This window comes from Leopardus geoffroyi, chromosome A1 (genome assembly GCF_018350155.1).
Source record: "Leopardus geoffroyi isolate Oge1 chromosome A1, O.geoffroyi_Oge1_pat1.0, whole genome shotgun sequence".
Classification (NCBI taxonomy): Eukaryota; Metazoa; Chordata; class Mammalia; order Carnivora; family Felidae; genus Leopardus; species Leopardus geoffroyi.
Window position 1 is genome coordinate 11,440,523 of NC_059326.1, and position 22,542 is coordinate 11,463,064.

At 39.7% G+C, this 22,542-nt stretch overlaps 1 protein-coding gene across 10 annotated transcripts in view; it reads left to right on the forward strand.

Annotated features, from left to right (window-relative positions):
• The window catches only part of FRY (FRY microtubule binding protein), a 454,383-nt gene that overhangs the window by 427,385 nt on the left and 4,456 nt on the right, over positions 1-22,542 (forward strand). For 6 of the 10 annotated variants that reach the window (XM_045472997.1, XM_045473090.1, XM_045472345.1 and 3 more), the window contains 5 exons: positions 2,837-2,986; positions 4,120-4,218; positions 6,087-6,170; positions 14,651-14,668; positions 16,524-16,634. In XM_045472997.1, the coding sequence (XP_045328953.1) occupies positions 2,837-2,986; positions 4,120-4,218; positions 6,087-6,170; positions 14,651-14,668; positions 16,524-16,634 (462 nt within the window). The remainder of the gene's footprint in view (positions 1-2,836; positions 2,987-4,119; positions 4,219-6,086; positions 6,171-14,650; positions 14,669-16,523; positions 16,635-22,542) is intronic. The other 4 variants (XM_045472521.1, XM_045472587.1, XM_045472917.1 and 1 more) reach the window with 2 other exon arrangements.

Genomic DNA, 22,542 nt, shown 5'->3' on the forward strand with positions numbered 1-22,542 from the left:
ACCATCTGCCTCAAAGATTTCAAATTCAGGAAGCCACTATTTAATTAGTATAAAAAGTAAAGTCTGCTTTTGAGCCTGCTGGCCCTTCTTATGACCCATTTTTGGAGAATTACATACCAATAGTACTAACAGCTACACTTTCTCACTTGGAGTGTTATTGTGCTTCTCTCTCCCAAGTTTTCAGTTTCCTTTTAGTGAAATCTTTTAGAAAGTTGCCTGGACAAAACGAGGGTTGTGTCTGAGATTAACCGGGAGCTGGAGGGGCTGTTAGGCTTAAGACAGAAAAAACCGGCTGCTGAGAGATAGGAATTCCAGAAACACTCTAACACTGAGCTGATTGAAATTTTAACACAAACTATGAGAAAGTTACCATTTGAGGTAAATTTACTTGTTAAGGATTTAGAAGCAAAGTAGTTTATTTTTTATATTGTTCTAAAGTCTGTTTTAAAATAATGGTTACTGGGTAATAATTTATGTTTGGCTGTTGTAGTCATTTTTTCTCATTATAGTCACTAGCTATTTGTGCCCCATTTCCTAGTCACGAACAATACTTTTCCTGCTGCCCAGCAAGGCCATTTCCTCTTGGCCCTCTACTGTACTCTCAGTTACATGCAGACCCCTGATTGGAGCTCGCTTCAGCAAATGAAGCCTTCCCTTCCTTCTTTCTCCCTCCCCATCACCTGGGGTCCCGAGCACATCGTGGTTACATCTGTCACACTTGTCACATTCTATCAGAATTCCTTATTGTCTGTCTCCCACAGAGTGGGCGAGTAATGGTGTCTGATTTTGATTTCCCAGCAGCTGGCACCATTGCTAACACACAATAGGTGCTCAGTAAATGTAAGAAGCATGAATAGGAATCTTTTTTTAGTGGAAATCTTAAACAGATGGTTTCTGATTTCATGCCAGTAGACCAGAAGGTTGAAACACGAGCTGGGAGGTGGGGTGGGCCCTTGGTTCAAGGGGCACTTTGAGGTTTGGACTTTATTTTTCCATCCATGCATTAGGTAAATCCCTATGGACCTTATCTGCAATAATAGTCATACAAATGTGTACCTCTTTTTTGAGTTTTTGATATACATTTAGCCTTAAGAACTTTCTCAACTATCATCAAATGCTATGTGATTGAGAACAACACTAATAACACAACAGGTATTAAATAAAATATGCTGGGAATGAAATACATTTTGGACATGCCGTCTACGAAGCTGTTGGCCAGTCCTCACCATGTCTGTTTACTCTTTTCCAGCATTTTCCTATGAGTCTGAAGGCCACATTTCCCTGTATTTAGGTGGATTTGGGAGGGGATAGAGAGGAGGTAATTGCCAAAATAATTTGGTTTTAAAAACAAGGAATTGATTTCTAATGGTCCAGCGTGAACATCTTCCCAAGTGTCTCAGTCACTATACATCCTTCCTGCCGCTCCTGTGTTAATGTCGTCATTGTGTCACACAGTGCCACCAAATTATACAATGTGTTTATATGGAAGTTAGGTGAGGACACGACTGAGTGTCTATCCCCTAAATACCACCTGCCCTTATAAGAGGCTCTAAAGCTCCCTGACAGATAGGTTCACACACCTCACCTTATCCTTAGGTCAAATGGAAAGAACCCCAAACTCTTTGGGGACCTGAGTCCTACTCCCAGCTCTGCCATTCAACTAGATGTGTGATGCTACACATGGCACTTGTCCTTCGTCTCTGCTCTGACGTTCAGTCGGGTTTTTTAGTTTTTCTAACTGCACATAGAACTAAGTCAAATATGTATGCTACACATTATACCAAGGTTCTCATATATGTTAAATAAAAAATAATGAATATGCAGCATGGTTGGCACTTTTCTAATGTAAATCATAAAGAACCAGCCTGCTGTTGTTGTAGGGATGTTCTACTTTGCTCACAACAGGGCAGAGAGGATTTCTCCCGGACTAGATTCCACAACTCAAAAGGCATGACATCTCTTTGAGTTTGAAAGCCAGTGCCTGGGACTGAAGTTATTTTTTGGTTCAACATTGTGTTCTTTTTGTTAAAGATACTGTGTGTTGGAAGTTTGGGGGCTAAACAATGTTCCCATTTTGTCACCGACAGAGGCACAGTGAATCAGATTCTTCCTGATTCCAGTTGTGCCTCCTGTGTGTGTACAGGAGGACCTACCTCCTAGGAAGCATCATAGATTTGTGGAAGGAATGTGAGCGCTGGGGTCAGGCTCACCCTTCCTCTGTCACTTACTGGCTGCATGACCTTAGGCAAGTGGTGCCTTAACCTGGACTTCCTCGCCTGATTGTGAGGGTTAATGAGCCAGTGTATGCAACCCTATAAGACACGGTTATGGACATGTTGCCAGACACACCCTCAGAGGGAGATACTATTCTGGACCCATGTAGCATTTACTTTCATTTGCCAGAGGTTCAAATGGCACTGTTTCGGTGTTCTCTCTCAAGAAGCTGTGATCTCGGGGAACAGGAATGGGTTGCATCGCGTGGCCCTTTCTGTCTTGCGCACGTTGACGTAACCTCAGGAACTTCTCGCTGATCTGACAGACAAGTGAGGTGGACTCAAACTGCTGACCAGCTCTGACCATCAGCAAAAAGAAAAGCGCAATTTATTTAAAAGATTATGTAAACATCACCCTGTCGGAAACACTTTAAGAAGAAACTTTGCCCACACTGGGTGATCACCTACTTGACTTGAGACCAACACTCACTCTACTCCCCATCTCCCCCGCCTCTACCTGAGGACCTATGCTCATTTGACGTTTTCCTAAAGATTTAAAAGTTTTTTGCTGGTATATAAGTTAAAACTCGGCTTTTATAAATGGTCATTGTTTTGCCTTTCAGAATATTCAGAAAAGGTTCTGCTTCCTAACCTGTGATGCTGCCAGTTACCTTGGAGACAATCTGCGGGGAATCGGGTCCAAGTTTGTCAGCTCTTCTCAGATGCTCACCTCCTGCTCTGAATGCCCTACACTCTTTGTGGACGCTGAGACTGTGAGTACCCAGTCCTGCTGTGGTGGCAAATGGCGGGCCCAGCTTAGGGTGTGAAACATACAGGAGGCGTGCTAGTGTTGTGGTTTGTTTGAAAGACACTCAGTGTTTGTGAGCAGCACCATGTGGTGACACGACCCCCAAAGGCCAGAGTCTGCATGGTAATGACTCTACATTGCCAGCCAAGGCCAAGTCATTTCAGGGAATTGGGAGAAAAATCCACGTCGGTGCTCCCTCCGTGTCCTTGGCACCTGTCTCCAGTATCTCTGGATTTGACCGCTGTGAACGTGATGAGCTAACCCCCAGAGCTGACCTAGCCCATCCCCACAATGCCAAGTTGTCCAGCCAGATGGGTCTCCAGAGGCAACATGTCCTCATTTTCCTTACTCCCAAGTGTCAAGTGGAGAGAGATTGCCCCCTGGAGGGATTCATCCAGCCCAAACTGCAAGTGATGAAGTTGAGGGTTAAGTAAAGCATCCTCTGGCTGACTGCTAAATCATGACTTTACATAGAAGTCTAAGCCTGCATGAGTGGTGAGCTCTTTGGGGTGTGTGTCACCTTTCTGTATATCCTCCATGCATCTCACACTGATGTCTTATATGCTGAGTAATGAACTAATAAGGTTTAGAACCAATGAGGATGTGCTTTGATTTCAAAAGTCTCTGAAGAATTAGTCTCTCCAAGGACTCAGTGGTCGGAATACAATAGGAGAAATCATTCTATCTTAAATGATTTAAAGCAAAGATTAACTATAAAATCAGTTCAAAACTCTATTTGGAGATGTGTCTTCCCACTACTTGGAGTATTGCTGGACGACGATATCAGAGTTTGTGCATCAAATGAGTACATCTTAATGTGGGCTCCTACGGAATACGTGGTAAGGCTTGAGTGTCTATACTGATATGGAGAAAACCGGATATTTTTGTAGGAGATTTGCATTAGCGAGCCAGTATTCAATTACAATTGCAGCTGATAGTGGAACAGAATTACACATTGCACAGCTTACTGAAAATGGACCCACTGGTCCCTACTTTACATTATTTCTAAATATATTTCTCTTTTGTATCTGACACAGCCATGCCTGTGTCTAGTTATCTCTCTAGTTGTTTTAATACAAATTATTTTCCTGCCTTCAGCTCCTTTCTTGTGGACTTCTGGACAAGCTCAAGTTCAGTGTTTTAGAACTGCAAGAATATTTGGACACCTACAACAACAGAAAAGAGGCCACTCTCTCGGTAAGCTTTTGTGTCTCTGTGCATATGCTTTCAGTTAAAATCAAATGAACCCACTTATGGGCCCTGGGAAGGTGTTGTGATTAATATAGGATAGGATCTTTGGGAGAAGAAAACGTCATCCATTCCTCTGTTAGGAAGACTACAATTCCAATTTAATACTGGTAGAACTGTTAACAGTATGTATTATGCAAAAATGATACTACAAAAGAGAAATTATCAGCTTTCATTTTAGCTCCATAATTTCCCTACTTGGAAACGGAAACATGAGTATCTGCTCGATGTCTCCTTGTCAATGTGATTAACTTTTCTCAGAGATGTAAAATTGTTAATTACTTCCTCCCAGTGTTTGCCACTCCTGAAACTCACTGGGGTAGATCTCTGCTCTCCCCTCCTCTTAACTGCTCTTGGTAGCTGTCTCTCCCTGACTCCATTGCTTCTCTTGGCCTCGACTCCAGCTCTTTACTCTTTCCTTCACTGATCTAGACCGTAAAATGTTAGGAACAGAGGTGATCCAGAAACCTCCATCAGACATGCGGACCCCCTGATTTCTGACAAGCAATTGTGTGTAATGACTGTGGGACGCTTCTTATAATATGCCAGGCACAACAGGAAAGGCATGGATTTTGAAATCAGATGGACGTGGGTTCAAATCACAGATCAGCTACTTAAGGGTTAGTGACCTGGGATAAATTACTTACCTCCTCATCTCAGATTCATCATCTGTAAGACAGTGATGATAACAATTAATTTGCAGAATTGTTGTAAGGGTATAACAATCGTAATAGTTGTAGCACCTATCATCTCCTGAGTCCCTTCTACGTGTCCAACTACCTGATAAGAGTTAAATTTCTTAAATTAAATCATGTAATACTCATAACTACCCTGGGAGTTGCTATGATTATCCTCATTAGCTCAGAGGTAGAAAATCGGTTTTGAAATCCAGGTCTATGGGATTCCAAAGTCCATGCCCTCAAACACAACACAATGTTTATTGCCTTTTAAATAGAAATAACATATGTAAACTGCCTAGCACAGTGCCTCATACATAGAAGATATTCATCACAAAGTTACTTGTTTTATGTTTGTTGCTCTTGTTATTAATCTTTTCATGATCTGTCCAAGGGCAAGAGTTCTAACGCTCTGCAATAACAATTCCCATTGTCTTTTACTCCTGTGGCTCCTTAATGGTCATTGTTTCCCTTTTCTCCATCATCAGTTAATAAAAGTAATCCTTCCATCCTGCTTGGTGAACAAACCAATCTTTTGATGTCAGGTGCAAGTTTCAGTTCTTCAGTCCTTATTGTTTTGTGTCCAGAGGTTCCTTCTCACATCTGTATTGGTTACCATCCCAGGTACTTAAGGCTGGTAGCATCTCTAAATAGCTGAGCTATTATTATAATAGCCTTTCTTACATTGAAGCAGACCTGCCCCCAGAGAAGCCACCCAACATAACAGAGAGGTAGGTGGGTCATGAGTCGGGTTTCATGGTCCAGTACCACCCGTCCTGTGAGGAAGTATTGGTTTTTATCTCCAAATCTCAATCGTATGAAAGGTTTCTAACTGTATATGATTTTTTCAAAATGATACACAAACTAGGAGTGGTCCGATGAAACCATTCTCCAGGAACGATGTACCACAATGTTCAAATTATATTTTTAAGTGAGCTCACTGAACCCATATGAACAGATATTTTAATCTCAAATAGTTCATCTTCAACCAGAAAAAAATACTTTCAAAAAGTTATTGCAGCAAAATTTTATTTTACCATGATTAGAAGCTTAGTCGATTTTCCCTGTCAGGAGTGATGACAAAAATGTTTTCAGGGCATCACTGATTTTACCTCTGTCTGCCTCTCTTTCTAACAACAGTGGCTCGCAAATTGTAAGGCAACATTTGCAGGAGGATCAAGAGATGGAGTAATTACCTGTCAACCAGGGGACTCGGAAGAAAAGGTAATAAAAACCTGTTAGAATTTATCTTTTCCATGCTCTGACACCCTGCGTTGATCTTGACCCACCCAAGAAGCGTAGAGCACAAGAAAGGAAGATGCACAATGGGGTCATCCCATACATTCACAAGAAGCCAGTAGCGTAAGACACAATGATGTTCAAGCCAAGCATGACTGGGTGTTGATGAGATTTGTGGGGGGAGTCTTCTTTTTGGAAAAGCAGAGGTATAAAAGTGATCTTTTTGCTGGACATCATTTAACTATACTAATCATTTCCTAATAAATCTGTTCTTCATTTAGAATATAAAACAAAATTTCATTCGTTCTTCACTGAATCGCTCAGTTTCTTGAGGGAAGGAAGTCTTTGTTGACCTTTCAGCCATCACTCTAAAACGGATGGTTTTTTTCTCATTTAGAGTTGCTTTAAGTAACACACCTCAGACCAGCTGGCTTGTAAATGTATGCTGTATTGTCAAAGAAATGGGGTAGAAGATTATGAATGGATTAAAATCATTCATTCTGCAGTTATGTACTAAGTGCCTCCTATGGGGTCCATATGGTGGATACAATAATGAACAACAGACAAGCCTGTGCCCTTGTGGAGCCTCCGATCTTGTCAGGGAGACAGACATGAATCAAAAACTCATCTAGGTGCAAACGGCAATAACTGCTATTAAGGAAAGAACTGTAAGCTATGGAAAGGAATCTGATAAAATGGGGAGAGTGGTTCTGAGAAAACTTCTCTATGAAAGTGTCATCTAAGTGAAGATCTCAAATATGAGCTAGAGATAGTCAAGTAAAGGGGAATGTGTAGAGAACCTGTGCAAAGGCCCTGAGGCAGGAAGGGACCTGGCCCTTTGCAAGAACTGAAGAGAGTCTGGCTACAAGTGCAGAAAGCGACTTGGAGAAAAGTTTGAGAAGAGTCTGGAGAAGCTGGCAGAAGCCAGACTGTGCAGGGCTTGGGTGTTTATCTTAACAGCAATGGCAGGCAATTGAAATGTGGTTATGAGTAGATTCAGGCTCTCACACTCTACTGTGGAAACAGACTGAAGTGCTCAAGAGTGGATTAGGGAAGTCAAGTGAGGAGGCTACCTTCCAGTCAGGCAGAGGTGCTACCCTAGAATGACATCATCACTACTGGAGAAGCATTTTGGATTGTGCACCCTTCAGAGGATGAGAAATCATCTTCCTGTGTTACAAACAGTGCTATACTGAAGTGTAAAAACAAAAAAAAAATTGAGTAAAAATTTTCCACAGAATATCAGTGGATCAATTTCAGTTTGGTAGTTCAATAAGTTTGCGGTCCTGTCATGGGGAGTTCTTAGGCGAGCCCCTTGCTAAGTGTTAGTGAAGAGGTGAGAGATTGAACAAGCAAACTACAAGACTGAGAACTATCTAGAAAGGGTTTTGAAGGGTGGGTTGCATTTCCACATCGCTGCCCTCCTTGAGGACACATTTATATTTCACATTGTGTCTTCCAGAAAACTTTTGTATCCTTGAAGTCATTGATCTTCCTGGGCATGGCAGGCGGGGCAGGTGGTACCAGCCCCATTCTATAGATGAGGAAACCAAGCTAGACTTGTCCAAGGCTGCACCATTAATAAGAAATGGGCAAAAACATGGCCTGGCCACAACGTCTGGAAATGGGCAAATGTATACAACAAATGGTTTATCTATATTACATTTTTAAAATACGGGTTTGATGACATCATGTGAGATGTCTACCCTGAGCAATGCAGAGTTGAATGTGCAGTTCAAAATACAACAAACTCTAGCCTTTTCCATCAGTGCCTTTATATGCAGCTGTGATGCGCTGCCTCGAAGGACTGTAACTCGGATTTTCACCAAATAACCTGTGTCATGAGCATACCCCAGAAGAGGCTATATGTTAAAATACATTATATGATATATATTGCCTATGTTACAGATTTTTTAGCCATCCAGTGGCACCCATGCCTTCTGATTCCAGGCCCAATCCTCCCTCCACTATACTCTGCTGTTAAAATAAATTCAGCCCTGGGGCACCCGGGTGGCTCAGTCAGTTAAGTGTCTGATTCTTGATTTCAGCTCAGGTTATGATCTCACGGTTCGTGAGACAAAGCCCTACATGGGGCTCTACACTCACAGCATGGAGCCTGCTTGGGATTCTCTCTCTCCCTCTCTCTCTGGCCCTCCCACACTCGTGCTTTCTCTTTCTCTCTCAAATAAACATTAATTAATCCAGTCCAGAGATAAGTTACCAGGTTATGACTTATGGTTAGCAAAAACCTAGTCCCGTTCAAGATATAGTTTGTATAGAATATAAACACAGTTATCTAAACATTTACCCTCAATCATGTAATTCTGTTACCTTCTCTATAATCAAATATCAGTCAGGAAAATGTATTAATACACTGCAGATTTTTTACAAACAAGGGTTAAAAAAAATATTTGTTCATTTGTTTCCAGCTTCCTGGTTAAGTCTAAAAACATAGGACTTCTGGTTAAATTATCCTATTTCCCAAACATTCCAGTTTTCAAACATGTGTTTCCGTTGAACTTGTAGTTTATTTCTGTTATTTTGTTCAGTTGCTCCTTCCCCACACCCCATTTTTTCTCACATCCCTCAAAGGGAGATTTCTGTTGTTTTTGCATAGTCTTCTTCCTTCTTGCCCATTTATTCTTTTTCATTTCCTCCTCATCCAACTCTTTCTGTGCTTCTGTATTATAGTCCTTGTTTCCTCCCTTCCCTTTTCTTGTTTTTAGACTTCATTTCTTCATTCCTGTATTTATTTGTGGCAACTCTGTTAGTATTATAATAAGGCTTGAGAATACAAGGATGGAAAGAAACTAATAGTTTTCATGCACTGTACATCTATAATCTAATTTGATCTATTCCAACAGTCTCTGAATGGTTTTTCCAATTTTGCAGGTAAGAAAGTTGAAGTTGAGAGGCTACCTCTATAGGCCAGATTAGTTTAAAGGTAAAAACATACACACAGAAAAGTCTAGAGGACAATTTCCAGCATCTGTCTAAATGTCTGTGTGGTTTTAGGTACCTGTATGAAATACCAGAAGGGATGTGAGTGGGCTTATAGGAAAAGGTCAACAGAAGGCCAAATTCTGAGTCTGATGTTTCCAGCATTTTTGCAAAGCCAGCTTGGCTCTCTTCCCATTGCTGGTATTAGCTCAGTGCATTAAATTGCCCTGCATAACGTGTGGACACGCTCATGACCAGAGAATTCAAACGATGAACAAATGTCCTGAAGAAGATGCTTTTGGTCCTCTGTATGTGACAATTCTGAGGACAAAGCTGGTCTGGAAGACCAGTTGTATACCATCTACCAGAGAGGGTGCTCTCTGAGTCAGTCAAGGCCGGGTGATTTATTTAAATCCTCAGGATGCTTTGTTAAATTCTCTGTTTTGTTAGTAGACCCTGGATGTAGTTTGGCCACTGGAAATGCAGCTTAAACTGCATATTCTCTAGTCCCACCCACCTTACCTGAACCACTGCTGAAAGTGAGGTATGGCTAGGCACCATGGGGAGTGTAAAAATGAGGACTGTGTTCCTATTGCAGATAACACTCATGCAGGGCTGAAAATGGGCTATGAGGGCAAATTGGGGAAAAGTCTTTACATGCTACTAAAGGTGGGCCTTGAGGACAGATGATGGGGTCACCCCCTTGAAATAGTGATCTTATGTCCAGAGTTGCTAAGTACAGCTACCATTTGGCTTCCGTCCCCAAGCAAAACCCAACAAATGTTTGACCTCAGAACACAGCTTTACCTAACCTCAAGTGATTCTCTCCAACTCTCTTGTTCAGTCAGATTCCCTGTCTTCTGGAACAGTTTGATGTTGCCAGTTATTCCGAGCACCGTTTGCACGGAGACAAGTGGAATGGGGATGGGAAGTGACCTTGTGATTCACAGAATCTGTGTCTGAATGTAAATAGTGGAACAAACATGCCAGTGATTATTACATGAGTGTTTCTGTTTCCGGAAAGTCTGTACTTGATGGAAGGATCAGTACTTGCCTTACTAAACTTAAAGCTCTGAGTTGAGCTCTCAGAGATGTCAGTCTGCTAGAGATGGAGACAGTATACACACAGGCATATAAAGTCTTCCCACCCCCAAGCCCTACCCAAGTCTGGTCTGCTCTTTGCACAAGCTGATTTCTGCTCATTCCTAACAGGCGACAGGAGTGAGACATCGCTGTGGAATGGTTTATAGAGGAGGATACAGCTCCTTGCTGGATATTTAATATTTACTTTCCAGTTTCTCTTTTATTCCTAACATGAAGTTCCAGACTCAAAACAATGCAGAAAGTTTACACTGGTGGCCTGTGCACTGTCACCCAATTCACAGACGTATTAAGCTTGTACGATATTTTCTGAATTGGTCTGACATTAAAAAATTAAAATTGTTCACACATACACACACACTTACAACAGAATGCCGTCTCTAAAAAGGAAGAACCAGCAACACTAGGCCTGCCTTCTTTCGTGGCGGCAGTGAGCTTGGGCAGAAACCAGCTGCCTCTCTGGTCTGCCGTCCTCCACATTCCCACTGCACACTGACTTCCTACCACTGAAGGCAAGAGCCAAGTGCCAACCATCATGATGCTTGCACTGCTGTTTTTCTTGTAAGAGAAATGTGTCTCTGTACGTCAGGCCCCCAAGTAGGGAACTGAGAGCTAAATAGGGCTGTGTGTTTCAGGAAAAATGCGGTACCCATTAGCCCCCATTTGAGAGTGTTACTCTTTGCCTGTGTGAGAAGCATTTTTATGTACACAAGATTCAAGTGCCCGTCTGATGAACCTGCTCGCTTGGGCATATATTAGAGGGACTGTTCATGCTCTCAGTGTGTGTACAAAACAAAACAGTTTCTTAAAAAAAAACAACAACAGCATTAGTAATGTTGGGGAAGTATTTTTGAGGGAAGGCTTATTTTAAAAGACAGGCATGATTAATAAATGATTTAGGCTTCTGGGAGATTATAATAGCCATTCTCTGCGAATAACGCACAGTACTCACTGAGTAGAACGTAAGACAAGGAGTATGATCTCCGTGTGTCTCATGAGAGCAGTTTCACTCATCTGCAGACACTGCTTTACCAGTGTTTTCTCAGCCTGAGCAAAAGGAGGGACACATCTCTTCATGACCCAAAACAGCACTTCTGATTAAGAATTTTGGTTTCCACTGACTTCTCCATTTCCCGTGGAAGTCATCGGGCATGGCTACCACTAGGTAGTTGAAATTAACAGAAGTGTGGGCCAAGGAGGAGACCCTCAGCTCCAGGGGCTCCAGGCAGCAGCGTGGGTCTTAGCCATACAATTAACGAATACGGCTCACGTCCCAGGTACTACAAAGCTGGAGATGTTTCCATTTCACTTGTTATAGGTGATTTTAGTTGGCACACTCCCAATTCAACAGGCATTTCTCAGCACTACTTGAACATTTGACTCTTTGGACTCTAGGACAATGATTTACATTTAGCCCTACTACATTTCATCTTATATTCAAACCATCATTCCAATTACTAGGATCTTTATGGGCAGTATCTCTCTCATTTATATACTACTTGTCCCTGTATAATCTATGAATGAGAAGCCTGAAACCTCTGTTCTTGTACAAATTGAACAAGACAAGTGACAGTTTCTGCAGCTAATTTATTAAACATCATCCCTCAGATAGAGTCAGTTACTCTTCTGCAAGGAATCCTTTTTCCTGTGTTGACTGAAAGGAAATGTCTGCTGAAGTTAAATTTTTCTTAAAAATAGTAAATACCAGGGGTGCCTGGGGGGCTCAGCCAGTTAGACGTCCGACTCTTGATTTAGGCTCAGATCATGATCTCACAGTTTGTGAGATCGGGCCCTGCTTTGGGCTCTGTGCTGACAGCGTGGAGCCTGCTTGAGATTCTCTTTCTCCCTCTCTCTATGCCCCTACCCCACTTATGTGCACTCTCTCTAAATAAATAAATAAATAAAACTTAAAAAATATTTTTTTTAATAGTAAATACCTCAGGCTGTGTAATCTGTATCATAGGCTTAAAGGTATTGGTCTTTCAAAGCTTTAAAAGGTATTTATGGCCAAGGTCCAAAAAGCTGCTCAACAAACATAATACATCAGTGTGCCAGACGCGAGTGATATGAGCAATAGGCGAATACATATTGTTTATACCTACTTAGAAGATTAGATGCATCTGAGTTAAGAAAGCTGCCACATGAGGCTAGGTGGTCTAAATTTTATCCCATTTAATTTAAACCAGTGGCTTTCAGAGATTAAATATGATGAAAATAATAGCTATTACATTACACCGTGGCTCATCTTTTGTCATGGTGAAAACTTCTCAGGTTTTTACCTGCCGGGCTACATTATAAACATAGAACTCATTTCAGAGCAGAGTACAGAGAAACAAGAATGGCTATGCTACTGTTAATGAACAACAAACCAGATTATTCTGGGCTTTTAAGCTACACTGCCTGTGATCAGTTCTGAACATCCTGGTTTCTTGACCTTTTTTTCCTCATTTTGAGAAAACCTACCTCTAACTCCAATTTATAAATCAAGCGATATTAGGAGTGCAGGAGTGGAGCTTGAAGAAAATCCTTCCAACCAAATAAAATGGTGACGTTCCCATAACAGTTTCAAAAGGAATCTTAAGTCACCCAGACATAAATACGTTCATAAAGACTTATGAGGGGATTATTTTTAAAACCTGAATACAGGAAAATATTAGCACAGGAGAGATAAAAGGTTTTAACATTTTCCATAAAATCACCCCCCAGAAAGGCATTTTTCACTATCTTTTTGAGAGCTCGAAATGCAAACGAGGCCCCAGCCTGTGGCCTAGGAAAGGATTCTGAGATAATAAATATCAAGGCAGCTTGCACCAGCCTACCTAAAAAGGAGACTTTAAGACAGACCCCGAGAACTGCTGTGTGTCAAGTTGGCCATCCCCCAAGAAATACAGTTTTGTGCCCTGAGAGCTGAGTGGGAGGAACTGATTGACAATGAAATTCCTCAGCACCAAGCTGAAGTCAAAAAGGCTCATTTGCCTTTATTGAACAGAGGACATTCTGCTTTAACTGATATGATGACTTTCTTGGATTACAACCTTGTTTTGGAAAACAGTGAAAAGATAGCACATTTTTCAGTACTTAAGGTTTGGTTATAAAAACATCTAGGCATGAAGTTTTCTTGAAAACAGTAAATACCTCAGGCTGTGTAATCTATATCACAGGCTTCAACATATTTATCTTTCAAAGCTTTAAAAGATATTCATGGCCAAGGTCCAAAAAACTACTCAATAAACACAGTAGTCATCAGTGTATGTAACTTACACAATATGAGTAACAAGTGAGGCAAGAAAAGACCCTCAGAGAGCAGAGGGTGGAGTTGGAGGTGGTTGGTAATAGTGAGGCTTTATGTTTGAAGATACTAATAATTTGATAGTTTTATCTTTTGTGTATATGGTACCTTATATTGAATATAATACATTAAACTGGTAACAACCCAGAGATTTTTTTTTTTTAGAAAGAGCTTTAAAATAAGTGGTTTTTCCTATCAAGGATTAGAAACTGAGTTAGGTATGTCTTTAAATATTCTGAAAATCCAGAACCAGATATGTTGATCCGTAATTAGGAATGGACATTTTTTTTTAGTATTCTGTCAGATTCTGGTTATCTTTCCACACACTCACACTTTCCTTAAAGCCACGTCTATGGTTATGATATGATGACACCAAAAAAATGGAAGCCATAATGGAACGTGGCCCAGTTACAAATTTATATGCTAAACTACCCATCAGTTCTAGATTACTTTTAAAAATTGATAACGTTATAAGAAATGAAATACAAGAAAATTATTTGTCATATCTCACTCTTGTTTGAGATTATACAGACTAGATTTATTCCTTTGAAATGACTACATCTAGCAGTCCTATAAAATATTCTTAATGAGGAAGGTGAGCTGAATCTAAAGAAATGCCACTTAGATGGTTAATTATATTCTATGTTAACTGGATAGTCATAGTTGAGCAGATAAGAAACCAAACAGATTAAAGACTCTACCTTAACCCATAGTTAGCAATAGCATAATTTGTTTGGGCTACAGTTCTTTCGAGTTACTCAGTTGGTCTCCTCACAGTTTTACTATGTTCGCATATTATTTACAGTTAAACACTAAAACCTTCAAGCAATAAAAGTTTGCACTTCTAGTGTCCAAGACTGACAAAACCTAAACCAACTAATCAGAGGATCTAAACGATTACGAATTATATTTTTCAGTGACACGTTTCCCATTCAAGCTTCTTTTTAACTGGACCGCTGTGCATGTTGAATGGGTACAAGATGTGCAACCGTTTATCAAGTTTGGGCAAGCAATGCTAATACTTATGCTGACGGGTCTGCTCTTGGAAGAGGGCCATGCTTTCCGTTGCATGCGTTACACTGACCCTGTACTTTCTTTCCTTTCCTTTGTTTCCTGTGCCATGCTTGCTGTGTAGCAAATGGAATCTCTTGCAGTAAGTTAACTTTCTTTCATACTCTTTGTCCATTTTAGGCATGGACCCATAACAAATCTTATTTTTACTGTTACTGTTATATCTCTTAGCATGTTTCCCCTTTGTGTTTCATTTTATTTTATTTGGTAGACTAAGACGTGCAGTGAATTAGTAGCATTCTGAGCTGCTTCTGTCCCAAAGTAGAAACTTAAGTTGCTATGAATTCTCATACTATCAGTGGGATATTTTGAGTAATAACCAGCATTATCTTACACTTACAGAGGACAGAGTTTTCATAGCTAGGTTTCACCCTAAACTGTGAAGGTGATGATTTAAACAATACTTTATTTATCTGCAAGACTCTGTCAGTTATCTTTTATATCAGATTTTAACAAACTTCCATAAAGAAAGGTTTAAGTGATCAAAAAGCAAAATGCTTTACTGAAACAACCAAAGATCTAATTTGGGTTAAATCTGTGAGTGTAGCTACTTCTTTAAACTTATGTTCACTATCAGCACCGAGAGATCAAATAAGTCTAAACCTAAATCTAGAATGGTTCTTTTCCCCCAGGGGCCAGGGAAAGGACAAGAGAAAGAAAACTTCATTCACTATAGCCTTAGCATCATTTTGGTAACTTTTAACAATTAGGATCAAAAGTCTGTTAACAACACTATAGGATATCTTCTTAAAGGCTAAATTTAAATTCTTATAATTTCTCTCCCTCAACTCATTTGGGGGAACAATTTTAAATGACCTCAGAAGCTCTCCATTCTGAGTTCTTTATGACTATTAGCAAAAGAAAGGGCCTATTTATCCTTACTTAACCACACTTGAAAACTGAACAGTGACATGTTTAGTTGAAGCCACATATTTAACCCACTTTCACTGGTGCCTGCTGAGCCATGAAATTCTATCTCATGAAGGCCGCACTTTTCCTTTCACAGAACCCACATCCACCACCTAGGAGCTAACTCATTCTTCAAATAAAACAGGCGAAGTGTAGAAGCCATTGCAAGCAGATACGGCTCAAAGAGTAGTATGATCGTTGGTGTTGGAATTACTCAAGATGTACTTTTCCCTCATGGTATACATAAGCCATATAATGAAAACATTTTAAATTCCAGAGGTATCCGAGGGCTCAAGGGCCATTGTAGAGGACTAGTTTTTGATGTTCTTTCCACGGAGAGTTTTGAATGTGTACTTAATTTCTCCTTTTTGGAAGCACTTGTAGCCCCTTTCTATCTCTGTAATTCAACAAACATTTATTGAGCACCGAGTAGAAGCACTGTCAATAAAACAGATACAGCACCTTAGACGAACATATGACTGCCTGCTGTTTACACAGGCTTTAAGATGAGCATCTGCACCCAAAAAGGCGGCACAATTGTCTCATGGAGTAACCTCCCAAACTGCTGGATTTATAAATTTAACACCTAGAATGACTTAATGTTTTGCTTTTCAATAAAAATTGAAAAATGTCTTCAATTGAAAAATTAAATTTCCATCTAATAAAAAATTTTCCAAACAATTTTAGCTTATAAAAATTAAGACAACCACAATGAAGATGACCGTGGTCATCATTTGTAGATGCATAACTGACAAATATACGGGAATGTGGCGATTCACAGAGTCCCTTTATAGCTACTACTCCTCTCTAATTAGTCAACTTCCAGGAGCGATTCTATATCATATTGTGATTCTTCTCACTGATATTTATTGACTGGATTCTATTGTTCTGTTTCATCTGGAGTAAGAACAGCTAGTTATGTTTCCTTGATTTAGAGAGAAAAACATGTTTTTCTACCCTGAGACTTCACTTGCTATACAAGAGTGATCTTTAATAACGACTTCTTCCCGTGCAAACTCTCTCTCTAGCAATTGGAACTGTGTCAGAGATTATATAAGCTGCACTTCCAGCTGCTGCTGCTCTTTCAGTCCTACTGTAAGCTCATCGGCCAGGTGCACGAAGTCAGCTCCATGCCAGAGGTGAGCCACACACCTCCCGACCCCAAGTCCTACCATGCAAATCATTCCTTTCCTTTTCTTCTCTCCTCCCATCCCACTTATAACTGTCCGAGCGATTTGATTCCCACATAACTGATCTAGCAGCACCAGGACTGGGGTGAGGCAAGCGACAAGCCTCGGCTCAAAATCGAAGGACGACCCTGAGAGCGAGGGCCTCCCCGATGCTGTGCCGAAAGGCCTCACTTGGCCCACCCTCGTCCTGGCCCTGGTGTTCTGGACATCGATACTTAAAAACGTTCCCGGTATCGTGGTTTTTCTTCTTGAGATTTAGCTTTTTGTACCTGCCACCTCTGAGACAGGGATAAAGAGGACTGAGTCCACAGTGCATCCACACCTATGGGTCAGAGACGACTTCTCCCCCAGTAGACCATGCCCAGGCTTAACCACATCTCGCAGGCAGTTAAATGTGAGGAGCTGAGGTCGGAGGAGAGATGTGGTGGACTAAAGGTACAGATGTGCTGGGCACCAGTGAACACCCAGGAGTTTATGAAACCATCCTACCAAGAGTGGTGAGGGGAGGAGGGAGCCCAGGAAACCGCACATCGGAGGAGGGGAGAGGAGGAGAAACACAAATGCCAGTGATGAAAGGAAAATGGGTAGTTTTTAAGGATACTTCCAAAGGCCAATTTCAAGGGAGGGGTAGGAAACAAACAGGTTTCCTCCACAGCGTGGCAGATTATTAGATAAAAGAGAACACAGTTGATACAAATTATGGGACATGTTGTCAAGATAAAGTTTCCTCTTATTACTATTCTAGCAAATACTAACAGGATCCTTGGAGTCCATCTACGCTCAAAAACTAATGCACATGCAAATGTGACTGATGCCATTTTCTATATTTACAAAGCAATTTAAGTTTCACTTTAGATTAAGAAATTAAGTATTCATACCATGTGTATATATGTTTTGCATAATTACTTAAGTCTAGTAAATTTAAAGTGATTTCTCCTCAGTTATTTTAAATCTAGGTAAGTTTTAAATGCCACATACATACACACAGTATATAAGACATCCCTAGATTTAAAATAATTAAGATACTGACTTGCAAACTTAAAAATTATACACATAAAATTCTCTAATATCTTTTTTTAACTAAAGTATACTTGACATACAATATTATATTAGTTTTACACATACAACATCCTGATTCCACATTTACATACATTAGGGAATGCCACCCCAGTAAGTGTAGTTACCAAAGTTATTATAATATTATTTACTCTGTGCTGTACTTTTCATCCCTGTGACTTATTTTACAACTGGAACTTTGTACCTCTTAATCCCCTTCACATCTTTCACCCAGTCCCCAACCCCTCTCCCCTCTGGCAACCACAAGTTTGTTCTCTGTATTTGAATCTGTTTCTGCTTTTTTGTTTTGTTTTTTAGATTCCACATGTAAGTGAAATCATATAGTTTTTATCTCTTCCCATCTGACTTACTTAGCATAATACCCTCTAGATGCATCCATGTTGTCAAAGGCAAGATCTCATTGTCTTTAGGACTGTGTAATTATCCGTTGTGTGTGTATGTGTGTGTATCTTTGTACCACGTCTTCTTTACATATTCATCTATCAATGGACACTTGGGGTGCTTCCATTATCTTGGCTATTGTAAATAACCCTGCCATAAACAAAGGGGTACGTTTATCTCCTCTAATTAGTGTTTTTGTTTTCTTTGGGTAAGATACCCGGTAGTGGAATAAGTGGATCATACGGTAGTTTTATTTTTAATTTTTTGAGGAACTTCCATACTGTTTTTCCACAGTGGCTGCCCCAATTTACATCCCCACCAACAGTGCACAAGGGCTTCCTTTCCCTAGTCTCCCCAACGCTTGTTACTTCTCATCTTTCGGATATTAGCCATTCTGACTGGTGTGAAGGGGTACCTCATTTTGGTTTCAATTTGCATTTCCCTGATGATCAGTGATGTTGAACATCTTTTCATTGGACTGTTGGCCATTTGTAGGTCTTTGGGAAAAGTGCCTATTCAAGTCCTCTGCCCATTTTTTCATCAGGAAGATGAAATTGGAGATTAATCCTTTATCAGATACATCATTTGCAAATACTTTCTCCCATTTAATAGGTTGCTTTTTCATTTTATTGACGGATTCCTTTACTGCACAAAAAGTTTTTAGTTGCATGTAATCCTACTTGTTTCTATTTGTGCTTGTTGCTCTTGCCTGAAGAGATGTATCCAAAAAAATATCGATAAGACCAGTGCCCAAGAGTACACTGCCCATCTTTAATCCATTTTATTTTGGGACATGGTATTAAAAAGTGGTCTCATTTTTCCAACACCATTTCATGAAAAGATTTTTTTCTCCTCCATCATATATTTGTGCCTTGTCCATTAATTGTGTAACTATGGATTTATATCTAGGCCCTCTTCTATTTTCCAAGCGTCTGTGTGTCTTTTTGTTCCACTACCATACTGTCTTTGATTACTATAGCTTTGTAATATAGTTTGAAGTCTGGGATTGGGATACCTCCAGCTTTGCTGTTCTCACAATTGCTTTGGCTTTTGGGGTTCTGTGATTCCATATAAATTTTGGGATTTGGTCTAGTTCTCTGAAAAATGCCATTGGTATTTTCACAGGAATTGCACGAAAGCTGTAGATTCCTTTGGGTAGTATTGACCTTTTAAAAATAATCTTCCAATATGTGAGCATGCTGTATCTTTCCATTTGTGTCATCTTCAGCTTCTTTCATCAACGTCTTATGGTTATCAGAGTGCAGATCTTTTACCTCCTTGAATTTATTCCTATGCATTCTATTCTTTTTCATGGAATTGTAAATAGGATTGTTTTTCTTAATTTCTCTGATAGTTGGCTATTAGTGTACAGAAATGTAACAGATTTCTGTATATTAATTTTGTATCCTGCAACTTTACTGAATTCATTGATTCTAATCCTTTTTTGGTGGAGTTTAGAGTTTTCTATATATAGTATCCCGACATCTGCAAATAGTGACAGTTTAATGTACTCCTTACCAATCTGGATGCCTTTTCTTTCTTTTTCATGTCTGATTGCTATAGCTAGTACTTCCAGTACTATATTGAATAAAAATGGCAAGAGTGGGCATCCTTGGCTTGTTCCTGATCTTAGAGGAAAAGCTTTCAGCTTTTCCCTGTTGAGTATGTTAGCTACAGGTATGTTATATGTGACCTCTAGTACATTGATGTATGTTCCCTCTATACCCACTTTAAGAGGTTTTTTTATGAATGGATGCTGAATTTTGTCAAATGCTTTTTTTGAATCTATTGAGATCATATAATTTTTATCTTTCATTTTGTTAGTGTAGCTTGTCACATTGGTTGATTTGTAGCTAGTGAACCATCCCTATATCCCTGAGATAAATCCCCTTGATCATGGCAAATGCTCCTTTTAATATATTGATGAACTCTGTTTGCAAATGTTATGTTGACAATTTTTACATATATAGCATTAGAGCATTCCTTTCTCTTCAACTTTGAGAAGGATAGGTATTAAATATTTTTTTACATGTTTGGTAGAAGTCACCCATGAAGCCATCTGGTCCTGGACTTTTGTTTGCTGACAGTTTGGGGATTATTCAATTCCATTACTAGCAATTTGTTCAGATTTTCTATTCCTGATTCAGTCTTGGAAGATTATTCCTAGGAATTACTCAACATATTTTTTTAATGTTTATTTTGAGAGAGAGAGAGAGAGAGAATGCACACAAGCCAGGGAGGGGCAGAGAGAGAAGGGGAGAGAAATCCCAAGGAGGCTTCTTGCTGCTAGCACATAGCCAGACGTGGGGCTTGAACTCATGAACTGCAAGATCACGACCTGAGCCGAAACCAAGCGTCGGACGTTGAAACCAACTGAGCCATCCAGGCACCCCAGTCTTTATCTTTTCTAATAAGCCACTCTTAGTTTCATTTTTCCATTTTTTTAGATTCCATTTCATTTATTTCTACTCTGATCTTTTGTCATTTCCTTTCTTCTACTAACAGTGCTTTGTTTGTTCTTCTTTCTCTAGTTCCTTTAGATGTCAGGTTAGATTAAGATTTTTCTTATTTCTTGAGGTAGGCTTGTAGCATTGTAAATTTTCCTCTTGGAAATACTATTGCAAGGGGGCCTGGGTGACTCGGTTAAGTGTCTGACTTTGACTCAGGTCATGATCTCAGTCTGTGAGTTCGAGCCCCATGTCGGGCTCTGTGCTGACAGCTCAGAGCCTAGAGTCTGCTTGGGATTCTGTGTCTCCCTCTCTCTCTTCCCCTCCTCTGGCTTGCACTCTGTTTCTCTTTCTCTCTCAAAGATAAAACATAAGAAATATATATATACTATTGCTAAGTCCTATCAATTTTGAACCATTGTGTTTCCATATTCATTTGTCTTGGGATATTTTTCTCTCTTTGATTTCTTAATTGATCCATTGTTTAATAGCATGTTGTTTAGGCTCCATGTGTTTTTTTCCATTACTTTTTAAATTGATTTCTACTTTCATACCATTGTGATTACAAAAGATGCTTGATATGGTATCTATCTACTTAAATTTATTGAGATCTGTTTTTTGGCCTAACATGTGATCTGTCCTGGAGAGTGTTCCATGTGCACTTGAAAGGAACGTGTATTCTATTCCTGGGCAGAATGTTCAGTATATATCTGTTAAATCCTAAATCCATCTAGTCTTATGGCACTCAAATCTGCTGTGATTTTCTGTCTGAATAATCTATCCCTTGATGTAAAGGAGTATTTAATTCCCCTACTAATTGCTATATCTTCTTGTTGGATTATCCTTATGTAATGTCCTTGTCTCTTGTTAGTCTTCAAAGTCTATTTTGTCTGATATAAATACTGCCACCCCAGCTTTTTTTTCCACTTGCATTTGCATGGAATATTTTTCCCATTCCTTCACTTTCAGCCTGTATGTCTCTAGGTCTGAAGTTGGTCTCTTGTACGCAGCATATAAGTGGATCTTGTTTTCTTTATATATATTCATTCTAGGGGTTTGATTGGAGCATTTAGAACATTTACATTGAACGCAATTATTGATAGGTATGTACTCATAGGTAGTATCTTGTTTTCTGGTTATTTTTATAGCTCTTTTCTTCTCTTTCCTTGCCTTTTGATGGCTTTCTTTTCTTCAGTGTTATGCTTTCTGGTTGTGGTTACCATGAGGTTCATATATAACATCCTATGTGTCTAGCCATATGTTTTAAGTTGAAGTTCAAACATGTTCTAAAAGCTACATCTTTAATTCCCTACCCCATTTTACATATGTATATTTTATATCTATTTTGTGTATCACCTAATTTTTGTAGATATAATGGATTTTACTAGTTTTTTCTTTTAGCCATTATACTAGCTAAGTAAATGACCTACCATCTTTAGTATAGGTTTACCAGTGAAATTTTTTCCTTTCATTATTTCTTCTAGTTATGGACTCTTCTTTGCTTAAAGAAGTCCCTTACATTTCTTGTAAGACTGGTTTAGTGGGGATAGACTCCTTTAATGTTCATCTGGGAAACTCCATCTCTCCTTCAATTCTGAATGATAAGCTCCCAGGTAGGGTATTCTTGGTTATAGACTTTTTTCCTTTTAGCACTTTGCAGGCCAAAAGGCAGTGGCATGATCTATTCAAAATTCCTGCCAAGAAATCAGCTTATAGCCTGATGAGGCTTCCCTCCTGTGTAACTAGTTGCTTTCCTATTGCTGCTTTTAGGATTCTTTAATTTTTTGACATTTTAAATATTATGTGACCTCCTTGGGTTCATTGTGTTCGAGGCGCTCTGTACTTCTGGGCCTGGATCTGGAGTATTTCCTTCTCAGGGTTAGAGAAATTGTCTGTTACTACTTATCTGCCCCTGTCTTCTCCTTCTGACCCCTATAATGCAAATGTTAGTA